The 14,216-nt window shown below is 46.0% G+C and overlaps 2 protein-coding genes and 1 long non-coding RNA gene across 6 annotated transcripts; 1 reads left to right on the forward strand and 2 right to left on the reverse strand.

Annotated features, from left to right (window-relative positions):
• Positions 1-164: 164 nt before the first annotated feature.
• On the reverse strand, positions 165-5,688 carry LOC144083260 (polypeptide N-acetylgalactosaminyltransferase 17-like). Of its 4 annotated transcripts, XM_077610921.1 has the most exons (12): positions 5,292-5,655; positions 4,876-5,168; positions 4,214-4,397; positions 3,974-4,140; positions 2,923-3,097; positions 2,662-2,859; positions 2,484-2,601; positions 2,230-2,415; positions 1,547-1,684; positions 1,371-1,466; positions 1,058-1,219; positions 165-612 (listed from the first exon to the last, which is right to left on the reverse strand). In XM_077610921.1, the coding sequence occupies exons 2-12, from the start codon at positions 5,123-5,125 to the stop codon at positions 484-486; spliced, it is 1,803 nt and encodes a 600-aa protein (XP_077467047.1). In that variant the 5' UTR covers positions 5,126-5,168; positions 5,292-5,655; the 3' UTR covers positions 165-483. The 4 variants fall into 4 exon arrangements, 1 of the variants encoding a protein (XP_077467047.1); XR_013303505.1 differs by lacking the exon at positions 165-612 and having other exon boundaries at positions 1,072-1,219; positions 2,662-3,092; positions 5,292-5,669; XR_013303506.1 differs by lacking the exon at positions 165-612 and having other exon boundaries at positions 1,072-1,219; positions 2,484-2,859; positions 2,923-3,092; positions 5,292-5,659.
• On the forward strand, positions 3,787-14,196 carry LOC144083264 (uncharacterized). Its single transcript, XR_013303507.1, has 6 exons — positions 3,787-4,405; positions 4,883-5,907; positions 8,769-8,931; positions 11,313-11,420; positions 12,374-12,472; positions 13,723-14,196. It is a non-coding gene; the product is annotated as an uncharacterized LOC144083264 (long non-coding RNA).
• LOC144083258 (polypeptide N-acetylgalactosaminyltransferase 17-like) lies at positions 6,538-14,182 on the reverse strand. The gene is made up of 11 exons (XM_077610920.1): positions 13,626-14,182; positions 12,262-12,445; positions 11,273-11,439; positions 10,273-10,447; positions 9,886-10,083; positions 9,083-9,200; positions 8,821-9,009; positions 7,931-8,068; positions 7,654-7,755; positions 6,896-7,057; positions 6,538-6,823 (listed from the first exon to the last, which is right to left on the reverse strand). Exons 1-11 carry the CDS (start codon positions 13,954-13,956, stop codon positions 6,689-6,691), a joined length of 1,899 nt encoding a protein of 632 aa, XP_077467046.1. The 5' UTR covers positions 13,957-14,182; the 3' UTR covers positions 6,538-6,688.
• Positions 14,197-14,216: the final 20 nt, after the last annotated feature.

A 14,216-nucleotide genomic window follows, 5' to 3' on the forward strand; every position in this document is an offset into this window, starting at 1 on the left:
AATTTCTGTTTGAGCCAATTCGGAGCAATTTCCTGCTGTCAAAACGAATCGTAATGCTTGTCGGAGCTTTAACGAAAGGTCAATTTGGCAATTTTCCTCGTTTCCATGCTGATTTTTAAAAAAAACACTGCCCTCTAGGGGTAGAGTTTGACATCAAGTAGAAGGTCTTTTGAGCACAGTTTATTGGAAGACAGTCTTGGTTGGCACAGAAAGCGACATCATCATACAATCCTTCATTTTTTTTTACACGGACGCCGCCAAAGTCCTACGATAGGTCGGCGACCTATCTGTCCGTTTTTATCTGGGATAGGCTACGGCGCCCGCCCCTGCAGGGAAAGCGGTGAACGAACTCCGCTTCGAACGGACTGGTGGCGGTCGTCGAGTTGAACCAAGTATTTGTGGAAAATGAGCAAAACCTGCATGGACTGGTGAGGGTCCTTCACCGGATTCGTCCAGTTTGTCGGCGGGCGAAAGGCACGGGCATCACGCCGTGTTTTTGATGGTCCAGCGTTGGCCGGAGCAGGTCTGCATCACCGCCTGGTGGCCAAAGTAGGCGTTGGCTGAAACCACCTCCAGGCAGCGACCCGTGGCCGAGTTGACCAGGGAGTCGCCCTGCATAGGGGGGCGGGGTCAGAAAAGAAAAACCATGAGTACCACCAGCAATGTTCCCTCTATTTTTTAGTTTGTCTGGGCAGAAAGACAACCTCTCTGAGCACACTGAGTACCGCTGGGAGCAACCTCATCATTGCTCGCTATGGGCACACACCAGTATCTGCCATATGCAGGTGTATGTCTACTACACATAAATGATTTAGTAATAATAAAATGTAATGATTAATATCTATGAATGAGCGGCCCGTCGGATGAGTGGTTCGCGCTTCAGCCTCACAGCTAGAAAAATTAATTAAAAAAATGGGATTTTATTTTGTGCGCTCCATATGATTTGTTGTGCGCAGAGAAGACGAGAGTAGTGCGCAATTGCGCACGCGTGCAGCTTAGAGGGAACATTGACCACCAGTATCCGTTTTTTTTTCTTTCTTTCTTTCTCCAGTGTCACCTGAGTGAAAATCCACTTAGCGGCCAGTTGGTCGTTTTCTGCGTCGCAGTCCAAGAGTTGTGGGAAGGGCAGGTCGGGGTCGTCCGCCACGCAGCGGGTGTCGGCGCCGGTGCTGCCCAGGGGGCCCAGGAACAGGCGGCCATCTTTGCTGTACCGTCCCAACTGAGAAAAAAACAAAAGCATGTGACGACTACAAAATGGGGGTGAGTACTAAGATTTTTTTTTCCATTTGCTGCCAAACTTCCCTCCTTCACCGGATTGGACATTTTGAAGTTGTGGCCGCAACGGTGGTTTGGATCCGATCTGGCCCTACCTGGGGGCCCCATCCGTGGCAGGGGTGCAAGGTGACCGTGTGGTTTTCCTTCATGCCTTGGTCCAAACACAAGTGGGTCACTTTAGAGTTCCGAATCTGAAACGGCGAGCAATCCAGTGAAATCCTTTGCCTTCCCTGAACCCCCAAAAATCAAGGTCGAAGGGCGTGGCCCTCACCTCGCCGTAGTAGAGCGTGTCTTCGTACGTCCTCATCTCGGGGTAAACGTTGTCCAGGTACCAGCGGAAGTTCTTGCACCTCAGACTCTCCCGGAGCCGCGTCCTCTCCGACACGTCTCCGAAGTCGATGCCGTGATTCTACGACGGCGGCCGCGGAGCAAGGGTGTCAAACTCGGGTTGGTTCGCGGGCCGCGTTAACGTCAACTCGGTTTCATGTGGGCCGGGCCATTTTAGATATAATATTTAGATATTTTTTTATATAAATGGATTAAAGGAACTGGATTTAAAACCATAAATATTCAATTTTTTATAGATTATTTGAGCTTTTTTTTCTTAGTAAGAGAAAATAATTTATTTAATAATTGGTTTTTATTTCAAAAGGAAACCATTTTTTATCATGTTCCATATTAAAGTGGAAAACAGAAAATATTTTTATATATTTTTAGATTTTGCAAGATGATTTTTGACCTAAAAACACAGAAAAAATGGATTAAAAAATTGCAATTATTGATTTAAAAGAGGGAAAATCAGGAAATATAATATACATCTATATCTATCATTTTAATTTGATCCTAAAACAGAGAGTCGGCACTCATGATTGACTTTCCCGGGCCACACAAAATGATGCAGCGGGCCAGATTTGGCCCCCGGGCCGCCACTTTGGAGGGTGAGCGCTCGCTCACCTGTGCGGGGATGTTCCAAGCCAGGTAGACGTTGGACTTGAAGCCGTCCATCCAGACCTCGGCCACCCGCAGGGCGTTGCGGCGCATGTGGAAGGCGATGTTGCCGTGGTAGGGCTTCTTGGCTCGGGCGATGTGAGCCACGCGGGAGCACGGCAGGACCTCCATGCTGCCCCCGCACGTCCACACCTGCGTCAGAGCTCACCTTTGGCTCGCTTAGGCCATGCTTAGGGAAGGCGGAGCCTGCCGTCACTCACCCTGATGCCCAGTTCGATGTTCTCGCCGCCGTAGACGTCCATGCCGGGATCCAGCAGGCCCAGCTCGCCGAAGAAGAGCCGGTCGGCCACGAAGGAGCATCCGATCATGGCGGGGCTCCTGTGCCACGGTTGGACGAAAGGTAACGAAAAAAAAGCCGCCCCGCCCACCGTCGCCTACCTGATGGGCGCCGTGGCGTCGCCTTCGTCCCACCAGCGCTTGGGCGGGCTGATGTACATGCACCACAGCTCCCAGTTGTAGCCGTGGCCCGAGTTCTCGTAGCGCTCCACCTCGAAGGTATCGTGCTTGATGTTGTCGATGGACGGCAGGACGATGCGGCGACGGTCCTCCTTGATCCGGGTCAGGACCGGTTCGGCCCTGCGGCAATAGAGTTTGGCTACCGTGGACGTCCGCTGACGTGAGATTTTGAAGAACGCTCACCAGAAGGGCGTGAACTCCACGTGGGCGTCGAAGAATCCCGTCACCTCGGCGCTGGCGGCCTTCCAGCCCTCGATGCGGGCCCGGATCAGACCTTCCCGCCTCGGGTTTCGGACGATCTTGACCAGACCGGGGTAGCGCTTCTTCAAGTAGTTCTCCAGAGGTTCTTTGAGCTGCTCTACAAGACAACGGCCACACCGGCCATATTGGGAATCCCTTTCGATTGGGTGGTCCCGTTTTGCTGCCATTGACAGCGATAGATGTCCATTTTGGTTCCCTTTCCTGCTTTTAAATGGAATTGAGGTCTATAACCGTCAAGGCTTCAAGCCAGGTATGAGATAGAATATTCTAAATAAATCTTTCTTCATTCTTTTTCTGAACTCTGCAGGGTTGCTGGGGGTGCCGGAGCCCATCGCAGCTGACTATGGATACCAAGCAGACGGGGAAATGGACAACCGATCATAGCTAGAGCGGTACACGGTCGATTGGTCGCCGGTCTTTTGGTCGCCCGGAAGGTTATTGATAATTACCATTTAAATCGTTGCTCAAATTCCCTAAATACAAACTGCGAATTACTATTTTGTCATACTTAATGCCCTATTAATTATTAGGCTAAAGAAAAGCTCCAAAATATCCCGGACTTTTATTGTTTTTTGTTGGAGAACTTGTTAAGACCCTGACAGACGTCGCTTCTTAAAGGGACAACGCATGTACATACAAACTCTTCTACACTCACACGTAAGCTCAGTGAAACTGCTCATGGCCATTATTGGCTTTTATTCATGCATAGACCGTGTTGTTTTACCTTGTTTTGTCGCCGTTTTTTTGGTCGTCGGTCGTTTGGTCGCCGGTCTTTTGGTCGCCCGTTGTCGCGGTCCGGGCGACCAAAAGACGGCGACCAAAAGACCGGCGACCAATCGACCGCACACGAGCTAGAGCAATTTAGAGTGGTCAACCAGCTAGCCTAGCGTGCATGTTTTTGGGATGTGGGAGGAAAGCGGAGTACCCGGAGAAAACCCACAAAGGCCAACAGGAAAACTCCACACGGTCGTACCGTCGTCGCTGTGGTCGTCCACCAGGATGATTTCCTTGAGGAGATGGGCCGGCGTGTGATTGACGGCCGAGTGGACGGAGCGCAGGATGACGGACAGGGCCTCGTTGACGAAGATGAAAACCAGCGCCATTTGAGGGAGATCCTCGGGGTGGACCGCATCTCGGCACCTTAACATACAAGCAGTATGGGTAGGCCTCCACCTACGGGTTTGACACCGACCCTCTCCAATTTCACACCCACCCGCTAGGCCTGTGATCCGGGATGTTCCGGTCCAGAGAGATGGTGTCGCTAAGGTAAGCGTTGTAGCCGTAGTTTTCCGTCAGGTATTTGGCTTGGCTCTCTTCACCCGGGGACAACGTGGCGGGCAGTCCGCCGGCCCCCCGACCCCCGAAGCCCTCCACCAGGCCCAGAGATTTGGACAGTCCTCAAAAGGTATCGAGAAAAAACACAAAAACAAAACTTACACTTGCATACTGCATCTTAAACACGGGTAACGTAAAAAGTCATGATTTTATTTCATTTTCACTGAAAATTATGCTAGTAAAATCTTAGTGTTGTTCTGTTTTATAGTTGGATACATATGTAAGCGGTTCTGAAATTGACGTATCTTTGAATTGTACCCTAAAATGTAGTTACTGAAGCACTATGCTATTGCTTCTCTATCTTTTTTTACAGTAAAATTCTGGCAATCACATCGGCCAGTATTTTACTGTATATTTTTTTGTCCTTTAAGCGTAGAATTGTGTTAACTCATCGATTCCAAAAGACGTGGTTAGTCGTCCAATCCACGACAGTTGAAATGGATTGGACGGCTAAAGCCGTCAATGGCACTTAAACACGATCGATCATTACGAATGACTTGTTTTTCTTTTTTATTTCTTTATTTATTGATCTATTTTTACCGTTAAGCTGCCGGTAGACTACGTCCTCCAGCGAACTGAGCCTGTTGAGCAACATTAGGTGGCTAACGGCGGCGGTTCCGTTGGTCCGGTTCGGCCTGAGTGTCGCCGCCGACGTCGCCGGCTTCGGCTTCGGCTTCGGTTTCGGCGGCATGCGCGCACTGCTGCATCGGCTCCACAGCGTCGCGATCCCGGCCACGACGAGCACGTTGAGCACCAACAGAAGCCTCCATCTTCTCAACGCCAAAGCCATGGACGGCCAGGCCGGAGCGGGTTTCGGAACACGGGGAGGACGACTGCGAGGGAAACGAGAAGATCGAACAAGCTCCTCCATCCATCCACCGATCCATCCTTCCATCCATCCCTCCATTCATCCATCCCGGCGCATCGCTTCCAACCCTCCGCGGTTCTTTCCTCACCTGGCGCGGCACTCGCAGAAGCGTTCCGCCGAGGAGCGAACGCTCTCAGGCGGATGGAAGATGTGGTCTCCTCCGCAGCGGGAGGGTCGACACCACCATTTCCGTGCTCATGTTCGAAGTTCGCTCATCCGCTCCATCGAATGCGGCGATCATGGTGATTCGGGTTGCGCGTGCGCGTGAGCGTGCACGACGAGGCTGAGCGGACTGCATCACTTGGAATTACTACAACGCACATAGGATTAGTAATAGTATTATGATATATGTGCTACAAAATGTACTTAGTGTATGAATTCATGTGTATGAAATGGCGTCTATTGACGGCGTTAAACGTCCACGGGGAGCAGCAAACTTGTGGGGGGAATCCAGCATGTCTGTCCTAATATGGCGTCAGATTCATGCCACAATCCCATGTGAAATACGTAGGGTCTATGTTAAACGTGTTTGAAGCGTAGATACCCTTGTGATATGCTCTTCACTTTTTTTTATTGGGACAATTCCGCCACTTTTCTTAACCAATTAGAGTCGCCGTGAGGAGCGGAAGTTGGCGAGTTACTTCCGGCTTTCCGAAAACATTCAAATTTGAATAACGGAAAACGAACCTGCACCGCATCCACAAGTAAGTTTCTAAAATTAATTTAAACTTAGTTATTTTTTACGAAATGAACCAATTATCACATGTGACCTCCAATGTGAACATAGAATAAGTCGCTGACGGTAAATTTGTTTGGCTAACTACAAAAACAAAGCAGAAAATTAACATTTGCTTGAGTTATGCTAGCTTGTACTGTAAGTAATTAAAGAAAATGAGCCCCAGGTGTCAAGTTGGGGCTACAAAATACTGTCCTGCGGACCCCATGATGTAGCATTTAAGGTCACTAATATCAATAAGTTTGTGAAGTTTTGTGATTTAGAGTGACAAAATGTTAGCGAAGCCCGTTATAAATATAACAAACGTGTGCTCTCATCGGAATGAAACATAACGAGGCCGATTGGTTAGTCACTTCATCGTGGCAGCATAAACCAAACAAACTATAAAAATAAAAAAAACATGAAAAGAAAAATATTTATTTTTTCTACTTTAATACAATACACAACACTGATCCAGCAGATATCTTGCACCAAAAAAATACAAATTATTGTCATTTATAACTCAATTAACAGCATATTTATAAAAATGTCAAGTCATTGCTGACATGCCTAGTTCAGACTCTGTCATTGACAGCCCTAGACGTCCAATTCATTCGAAATGACAGGCAAAAGCATGAAAAGACCGGGTTTGGTGGGAGACACACACTGAACAAAAGTCTGATTCACCATCAAATCTATGTACACAATACAACATTCAAATAAAATGAAACACTGGATATTAAAATACACTTTAAAATGAGTTTTCAAAGTCAGTATCGTATCGGCGGAATCTTCAAGTTCCACTGCTGGCCCGTGCAAGTCCGCATCACCAGCCTGTATGTTGTGGCTGGACTGGGTTCAACCTCCATGCAGCGACCCGTGGCCAAATTTTGGACCTCGCCGCCCTGTGTTAAAAAATAAAAGCGAAACTCACTTTTGTTTCAAAGAAACTATCCAATTTGGGATTGAGGCCTCACCTGCGTGTAATTCCATCTGGTCTGCTCGACGTTGTCCACCTGGTCGCAGTCCAGGAGCTGTGGCTTTTCAATGTTCACCATGTCCACCAGGCAGCGTGTGTCCCACAAACTGCTGCCCAGCGTACCCACGTAGAGTTGACCTTTACTGGTATAGCGCACCAGCTGTAGACACAACATAATTGAGGGTATGGAATGATGAATACCATATTTTCTCGCATATAAGCCATATTTGTAACAAAAAAATGACGACTGAATCAAGAGTACAGCTTATATGCGCACAAGACTTACAGTATTGCTATTCTCTTTTTCACCAGTAGATGTCGGCAAATTGACATTTACTATTTGTTGGTTATTTTCTGTTTTGCCGTAAGAAAACAACCATTACTGGATAAATGACTAACTTCCTTATTATATTGACCCTAATGATGTGGTTTTGATTCATACAGTGTCTAAGAAATATCACGTGTGATGATTTTTCTTAAGATTCTCCCTTGAAAGTAAGACATTTACACTCCCTATTAAAACCATGAATATAGAGATGAAAATTGGGAATCAGGGGGCGGCTTATACGTGAGAAATTCACACTCATATCTATGGAAAATGTAGTTTTCAACCAGTTAGCCTAGCATGCAGGTTTTGGGGTCGTGGGAGGAAACCGGAGTAGCCGGAGAAAACCCACGCAGGCAAACTCCAATGCTACTCATTATGTTCTTAGTTGATTAATGCTGCAGTATTTAATGTATAAAATCAAGTAGTACCTGTGGGGGTAGGCCATGGCAGTTGAAGAGAATGGGGGCGTGGTCTTCCCTTTCCCCCTGGTCCAAACACAGGTGGCTGAAATTGGTCTTGCTGTTGTTCATCTGAAGTGACCAATCAGAACCAACCAACCCAATTACTTCATTGGCCTAAACATGCAGTAACTTTGGCGTGTTACCACTTAAACACTCAAATTAAGGAACACACCACTACTGTTTTAAAGGCTTTCCTGTCACTTTGTCAATTCATCACGATTAGAAAAAATAATAATAATCTCACCGTGCCATAGATGATGGTGTCTTGGTACGTCCTCATCTGCGGGTACACGTTGTCCAGGTACCACTTGAAGTTCTTACACTGCAGTCTCTTTCTGAGTTCCACTCTTTGAGATATGTTTCCGTAGTCGATGCCATGACCCTGTCGTGACACACATTTTATTTTCATGGATAGTCGTAAATATTCATCCTTGTATACATTTATGTCCCTTTTTTCATGTAAATCAAGGGTGTCAGACTCGGGTTGGTTCGCGGGCCGCTTTAACGTCAACTTGATTTCACGTGGGCCGGACCATTTTAGATATAATATTTAGATTTTTTTTAATAAATAGATTAAAAGAACTGGATTAAACGCCCTGAATATTCAGTTTTTTATAGATCTAAAACAATGTTTATTTTAGCTTTTTTTATATATTTTTAGATTTTATATGATTTTTGAACTAAAAACACAGAAAAAATGGATTAAAAAATTACCATTATTGATTTAAAAAGGGGAAAATCTGGAAATTTAATATGCATCTATACTCTTCATTTTAATTTGATCCTAAAACAGAAAGTCGGCACTCATGATTTACTTTCCCGGGCCACACAAAATGATGCGGCGGGACAGATTTGGCCCCCGGGCCGCCACTTTGACACATGTGATGTAAATTGTTTTTAAAAAATTGGCTGCTTTTTATTTCATAGTTTTGATACAAAATGTGTATTTAGTAGTTTGTTAATGCGAAGCGTAGTAGATGAAACTTATGGAAGTTTCATTGTATTTGGCAGCACTGCAACAGGTTCAGGAATAATTGTGCTGATGTTGCAAATTTTGACCTTATATTTGTCTTTCATTTCAGAATCTATTTGCCCGAGCTCCGGCGCCCTTGGGATGTGATGTTGCCGCTTTACCTCCATGGGAATATTCCACGCCATGTAGAAGTTGGGCTTGAATTCATCGAACCACACTTCTGCCACGCGAAGGCCGTTGCGCCGCATGGGGATGTGCAGAGACTCTTCCAGGTAAGGTTTCTTGAAGCGTGTTATGTGAGCCACTCGGGAGCAAGGCAGCATCTCCATGCTGCCGCCGCACAGCCACACCTGCGGGGGGCGCACTCGGATTGAGTTCCACATAAGAGGCGGCTGCCCTGCCGACTTTTCAGGGGATACTCACTCGGATGCCCAGCTCTACGTTCTCTCCCCCGTAGACTTCCATGCCTGGGTCGAACAGGCCCAGTTCGCCAAAGAAAACCCGGTGAACCGCGAAGGAACAGCCTATCATGGCGGGGCTCCTGTCACGTGAACACAAAACGTTATATTCATTCATTCATTCATTCGTTCATTCAGCTAACTCTGGGACACCCTAAATTGGTGGCTAGCCAATTGCCAGGCACAAGAAGGAGAACCAATAATAGTGTTTAACTACCTAGCCTAGCATGCATGTTTATTCGATGTGGGACAAAACCGGGGTAGCCGGAGGAAAAACCACGCAAGCCCACCTGGGACCGAAGCCTGGACCCCAGAACTGAAGACATTTTGCAGAGCAAAGACAATTCATGTTAAAAATCCTTTAGTTTTAACAAGTCTGGGATAGGCTCCTGCACCCCCTGTGATCACCCATGAGGGTAACGGGCTCGTGAAATGAACGGACAGGTTTTGACTCCATAGCTATTAGAGAGGCGGACTTTAAGGGAGTAGCTACATCTAGTGTTAAAGCTGAGAAGTGCAAGAGAATGTAGACTGAATTTAAGATTATTGTGCGGGCCATATTTCATGATACTTTCAGTATTTGTTCCGGTCTCCAAAAAACGGTTGGCCCACCGCCCGTAGGAGGGCAGCTGGGTTACAAATAGGGTGAGCGAGCTGTAGACCATGTGCCAATGGAGAAGGTTCACTCAGTGGCTCACAGCCATGAAGCCACGCCCCCTTTTGCAACACTTTCTGAATGGTAGGTCATTTAAAGTGATGCAGTCTTACCTGATGGGGGCGGATTCGTCTTTTAGATCCTTCCACACTTTCGGGGCCAAGATGTATTTACACCACAGTTGCCAGTCGTAGCCGTGGGCCGGGAGCCCGTAGGATTGCAGATCAAAGTTGTCGTACTTGATGTTGTCGATGGACGGTAGGATGATTCTGGTTATGTCTTCCTTGATCCGGGCCAAAACCGGCTCCGCCCTGAGGAAGGTTGTTTGATATGAGCTCATTCGTTTCAAGCTCCACGAAACCACAGAAGAAGGTAGCATTTTCGACATCATTAGTAACCAGACCAGATGACGTGGTCTTCAGTCTTTGACATCCATTTGATTTGGACCGGGAGTATCAGAAGCGATGGGGACGCTACACAAAAGTCTTTTAAGGCCTTACCAGAGTGGCGTGAATTCCACGTGGGCGTCAAAGAACGCCGTCACGTCACCGGTGGCCACCTTCCATCCCTCGATCCGGGCCCGGATCAGACCCTCCCTCTTCGTGTTCCGGACAATCTTGACCAGACCAGGGTAGCGTTTGTTCACATAGTACTCCAGAGGTTCTTTTAGTATCTCTGGAAAACCACAACAATGACACCATTTTTGTTTTCCTTGGATGACCTCAACTCATGGTAGAACCAGATTGAGTTACCGTATTTTCTCGCATATAAGCCGTATTTGTAACTGAAAAAAAATGATGACCGACTGAATCAATCTCGCTGGGCCTGCGTGGGTTTTCTCCGGGTACTCTGGTTTCCTCCCACATTCCAAAGACATGATTGGACACTCTAAATTGCCCCTAGGTATGAGTGTGAGCGTGAATGGTCACTTACTAACTTGGGTCGTTTTCTATTAATTTTCCAGGATGCTTCTTATTCGTTTGATGGTTTCTGATGATTTTGCGGTATTTCCAGGTGACCTCCTGGTTGGTTTAGGACATTTTAGGGTTCCTGGTTAACTGATTGGCCTTTGACGCAATGTGATTGCGGTTAGAAAATTGACAAAATGCGGTAGCGCACGCACTTGATGACACAACTCCCAAACATCTGGTTTTGCTGCGCCCCGGTCAAAGAAAATTAAAGCATTTAATTACGCAATTAGAGCATGAATGGGCTACAAAGTCTGGGTTGTTTGACACCCCTGTTCTAAGAGACGCATTTCAAGGACCGCATGATCACTCAAAAAGAAGATCAGCTGGTCCGTCTGGTTGGACATGAAGGTCCTTTCACATTTAAGATTGCGGATCTCACCGTAAATCAACTTATAATGGTTTTAATGGTTTTCTTAATGCGTGGGAGGAGTTACTGATAATAAACCAGATGGAGCGCAACATGCTAACGCCCCGAGCGAGCCCCTAAAAAAAGCCACACACACGCAATGCACACTTTTTTGGTTCCTACCGTCATTGCTGTAGTCATCGACCAGGATGATTTCCTTCAGCAGGTGGGCCGGAGTGTGATTGACCGCCGAGTGGATGGAGCGTAGGAGGACCGACAGCGCCTCGTTGACGAAAATGAAGATGAGGGAGATGGTGGGAAGATCTTCTGGGTAGGTCAGCTCCTTGCATCTACACACACACACACAAGTGCATTCCCATTGAGTTTTCACTTGATTTGGATTTTTAGAGACTGACCCCTACTGCATTTTCCGGACTATAATCCGCAGCAGCCCAAAACAAATGCAGGAAAATCATTTAGAAATTTCGCCGGAGTAGAAGTCCATCACGTATAGTGACTCTATCGATCTTGCTAAAAATTAAATGAAATATGACAGATGAAGGAACCCAGAAATCAAATAGTTACTATTTGTTTTTTGTTTTTTTATATCATTTAACATTTTTAACCTCTACCTCGCCGTCCTACGCTCAAGTTAAGCAAGAATGGATAGCAACTGCAATTTTCTGACCAATAGAAAATGTGTAGGATTTTAATGAAGTCTCACTTCACATCTTTGTTTATACGTCATTAGCGATGACGCATATCCTTTCGTTAACGGTACAATTTTCTTCTGCGCCCTTTGACCCCCCCCCAACATAACTATTTTCTGAACTTCTAAACTAAAAAGTAGCTGTTTAAATTTCAAGGAAAAAAGACATCTCTTAGGCTTCCAATTTTTGAAATTAATTGCTAAATATTCAGGTGGAGACTAGCTGCGACCAGCCAATCGCAGAAGGAGACAAAGAACCAATCACTCATAGCTAGGGGCAATTTAGAGCGTCCACTCAGCCATGTTTTGGAATGTGGGAGAAAACCGGAGTAACCGGACGAAACCCACACAGGACGGGGGAGAACATGCAAATTCCACAAAAGTGGACCGACCTGGATTTGAACCCATGACCCCAGAGCTGTGAGGCCGACGCCCTAACCCAAAGCAGTTGACGCGTACGCACTTGGTGGGTCTGAAGTCCGGCAGTTGTCGATCCAAGGAGATCTTGTCGCTCATCAAGGAACTGTAGCCGTATTTCAGCATCTCGTTTTGGGCTTCTTTCTCCTCTTTCTCAGACAGAAGGATGGTAACGCCGTCCGAACCCGGAGCCATGAAGCCTTCCACCATGCCCAGTGGTTTGGCCAGACCTAAACGCAACGCAAATGTCATTTAAGGTAACTTGAAAGTAGCACACGTTTGGGCGTATACCAACAATTTACGCTGAAAGTAAAGGTTGACAGATATATCGAACCAACAGAGCAACTTTTTGTTGTTGTTGCAAAATCGCCCATCGGTTTATCTGTGGGATAGGATAGGATCCGGCACCCCGTGACTCTGACAAGCATAAGTAGTGTTGAAATTTGGGGATGAAATGTTACCAGCTATTGGTGCACATTTCCCTTTTGAAAACGTTAAATAAATAACAAATCGCGTCCTCAAAACGTGTATTAGCATGTAGCTAAACAATGCGTTGATGTGGCCATAATTCTTCAAAATGCATTTTAAATCAGGCACTTAGTCATGAGCGCATTGTGACGCTTTAGCCAATTAACGTCTACCGAGAACGGGATTGCTAATTCTAAGCAGATGCTAATGGTTAGCACTACTTTAGGTGTACGCGATTTGATAATGGAATTCATTAAACGCGTTAACTGCAAATGATAATGGAAAACCGCTAACGCTAATCGGCATGTAAAACAGCTAGCATGTGCTACTTGTTGGCTTTTGTGATGAATTGTGCTACGTTGAGTGGATAATTTAACAGTTTCACAAGAAATACATGAACTGAGAACAGAAAAAGGTGAACACATCAAAACTATGGAGTCATTTTGTGAATCCTGAACTATCATTATGTTCATTAATATGTAGTGTCCCTTATTAAATAAATCAAACTCAATTTAAATCTTGCATTGAAACCATTTGTCACTCCGCTTACTATCGTTTTGACATTATCGTATGGGTGTCGTCGTTTACCCATTCTCTACTTTTTGTGTGACTTGGTCATGAAAAGGTAGAGTTAAAGTTTAATCAATGTTTGGAGTTCTATTGCTGCTTTATATAAGATAAATAAATAAAAATACATTGGCCTCAATTATTGGCATTAAGCATCAACAATTGCCTGACTTTTTTTCTATACTTGGCATTTTACATTTGAAATATCGATCATTTACTAGTTGAAAGTGTTCAGAGTGAAATATATCAAGCTACATTCATCGTTTTTTTTTAGGATCTTTTCCAATACGCGGGCATCCGTTTGGGATTAGACTATACCCAAATCCCCTGGACCTGTATCAGCGTCAATTCCAATAAAACACGATTGAATCCTACCATTCAGGGGCCCGTAAACAATCTCCTCGAGACTGCGAAGTCTCTCCTTCAGTTCCTCGACTTTGCTCTCATCCCTCTCCTCTTGCTCTCGTTCCAGATCCAGATCCAGATCCAGGTTCAGGTCCAAAACCGGTCGCAGTTTTGGCTCCGCTTTCAACTCCCGTCTTTTCTCCAGCATCCAGGAATCATCCACGGGTGTAGAAGCCTCCTGAACAGGACTCTGCCACCTGGTCTGGTGCAGGTTAGTGTTACTGGATAGCATGAATATTCCAAAAAGTCCCACAACGTTAAGCAAGAGAAGGAGCTTGCAATTCCTCCCCTTGAAAGCCATGACTCGGCCGGCCTGCCACGTCAAAGTGAACCAACTGGTGCGAAGGTAACAGTTGTTATAGAGTCATTAAGGTGTAATTAACGTGCGAGTGTGGCTGGAATGCTTAAAATGAGGTGTCACCACACCCCTCGCTTGTTGTTAGGTCGGTTGACGCAGGACCAACATTTCTCAACATTAGACAGACGCACCTGCAGAAAATTGACCTTTTACGCAGGCTGAAGTGGTTCATTGCCATTTTCTAAATAATCATCTCCACATCA

The sequence above is a fragment of the Stigmatopora argus genome, chromosome 10, assembly GCF_051989625.1.
Source record: "Stigmatopora argus isolate UIUO_Sarg chromosome 10, RoL_Sarg_1.0, whole genome shotgun sequence".
NCBI lineage: Eukaryota > Metazoa > Chordata > Actinopteri > Syngnathiformes > Syngnathidae > Stigmatopora > Stigmatopora argus.